Raw genomic sequence first — 231 nt, forward strand, 5'->3', positions numbered from 1 at the left:
TCCAGATTTTAGCCCAGCACTGTTAAGATAGATGTGAATATTACCCCAGATTTTAGCCCAGCACTGTTAAGATAGATGTGAACATTACCCCAGATTTTAGTGTCTACATTGCTCAGTACCTTTATGGTTGACAGGCTGATGTGCTGCAGTACTACAGAGCGTACCACAAGTTCTCCAAGGCCATATATACGGACCAGGACTGTGTAAGTCACACATCTTATACTTATCATA

The 231-nt window shown here is 41.6% G+C and overlaps 1 protein-coding gene across 1 annotated transcript in view; it reads left to right on the forward strand.

The window, feature by feature from the left end:
* LOC110449137 (probable gamma-butyrobetaine dioxygenase) overlaps positions 1 to 203 on the forward strand; it is a gene marked incomplete at its 3' end in the record, with an annotated part of 64502 nt that extends 64299 nt beyond the window's left edge. The window contains exon 13 of the mRNA XM_021495780.1: positions 135 to 203. Coding sequence (XP_021351455.1) covers positions 135 to 203 — 69 coding nt within the window. The remainder of the gene's footprint in view (positions 1 to 134) is intronic.
* Between the last annotated feature and the right edge of the window lie 28 nt (positions 204 to 231).

Source organism: Mizuhopecten yessoensis, unplaced genomic scaffold (genome assembly GCF_002113885.1).
Source record: "Mizuhopecten yessoensis strain PY_sf001 unplaced genomic scaffold, ASM211388v2 scaffold4507, whole genome shotgun sequence".
NCBI lineage: Eukaryota > Metazoa > Mollusca > Bivalvia > Pectinida > Pectinidae > Mizuhopecten > Mizuhopecten yessoensis.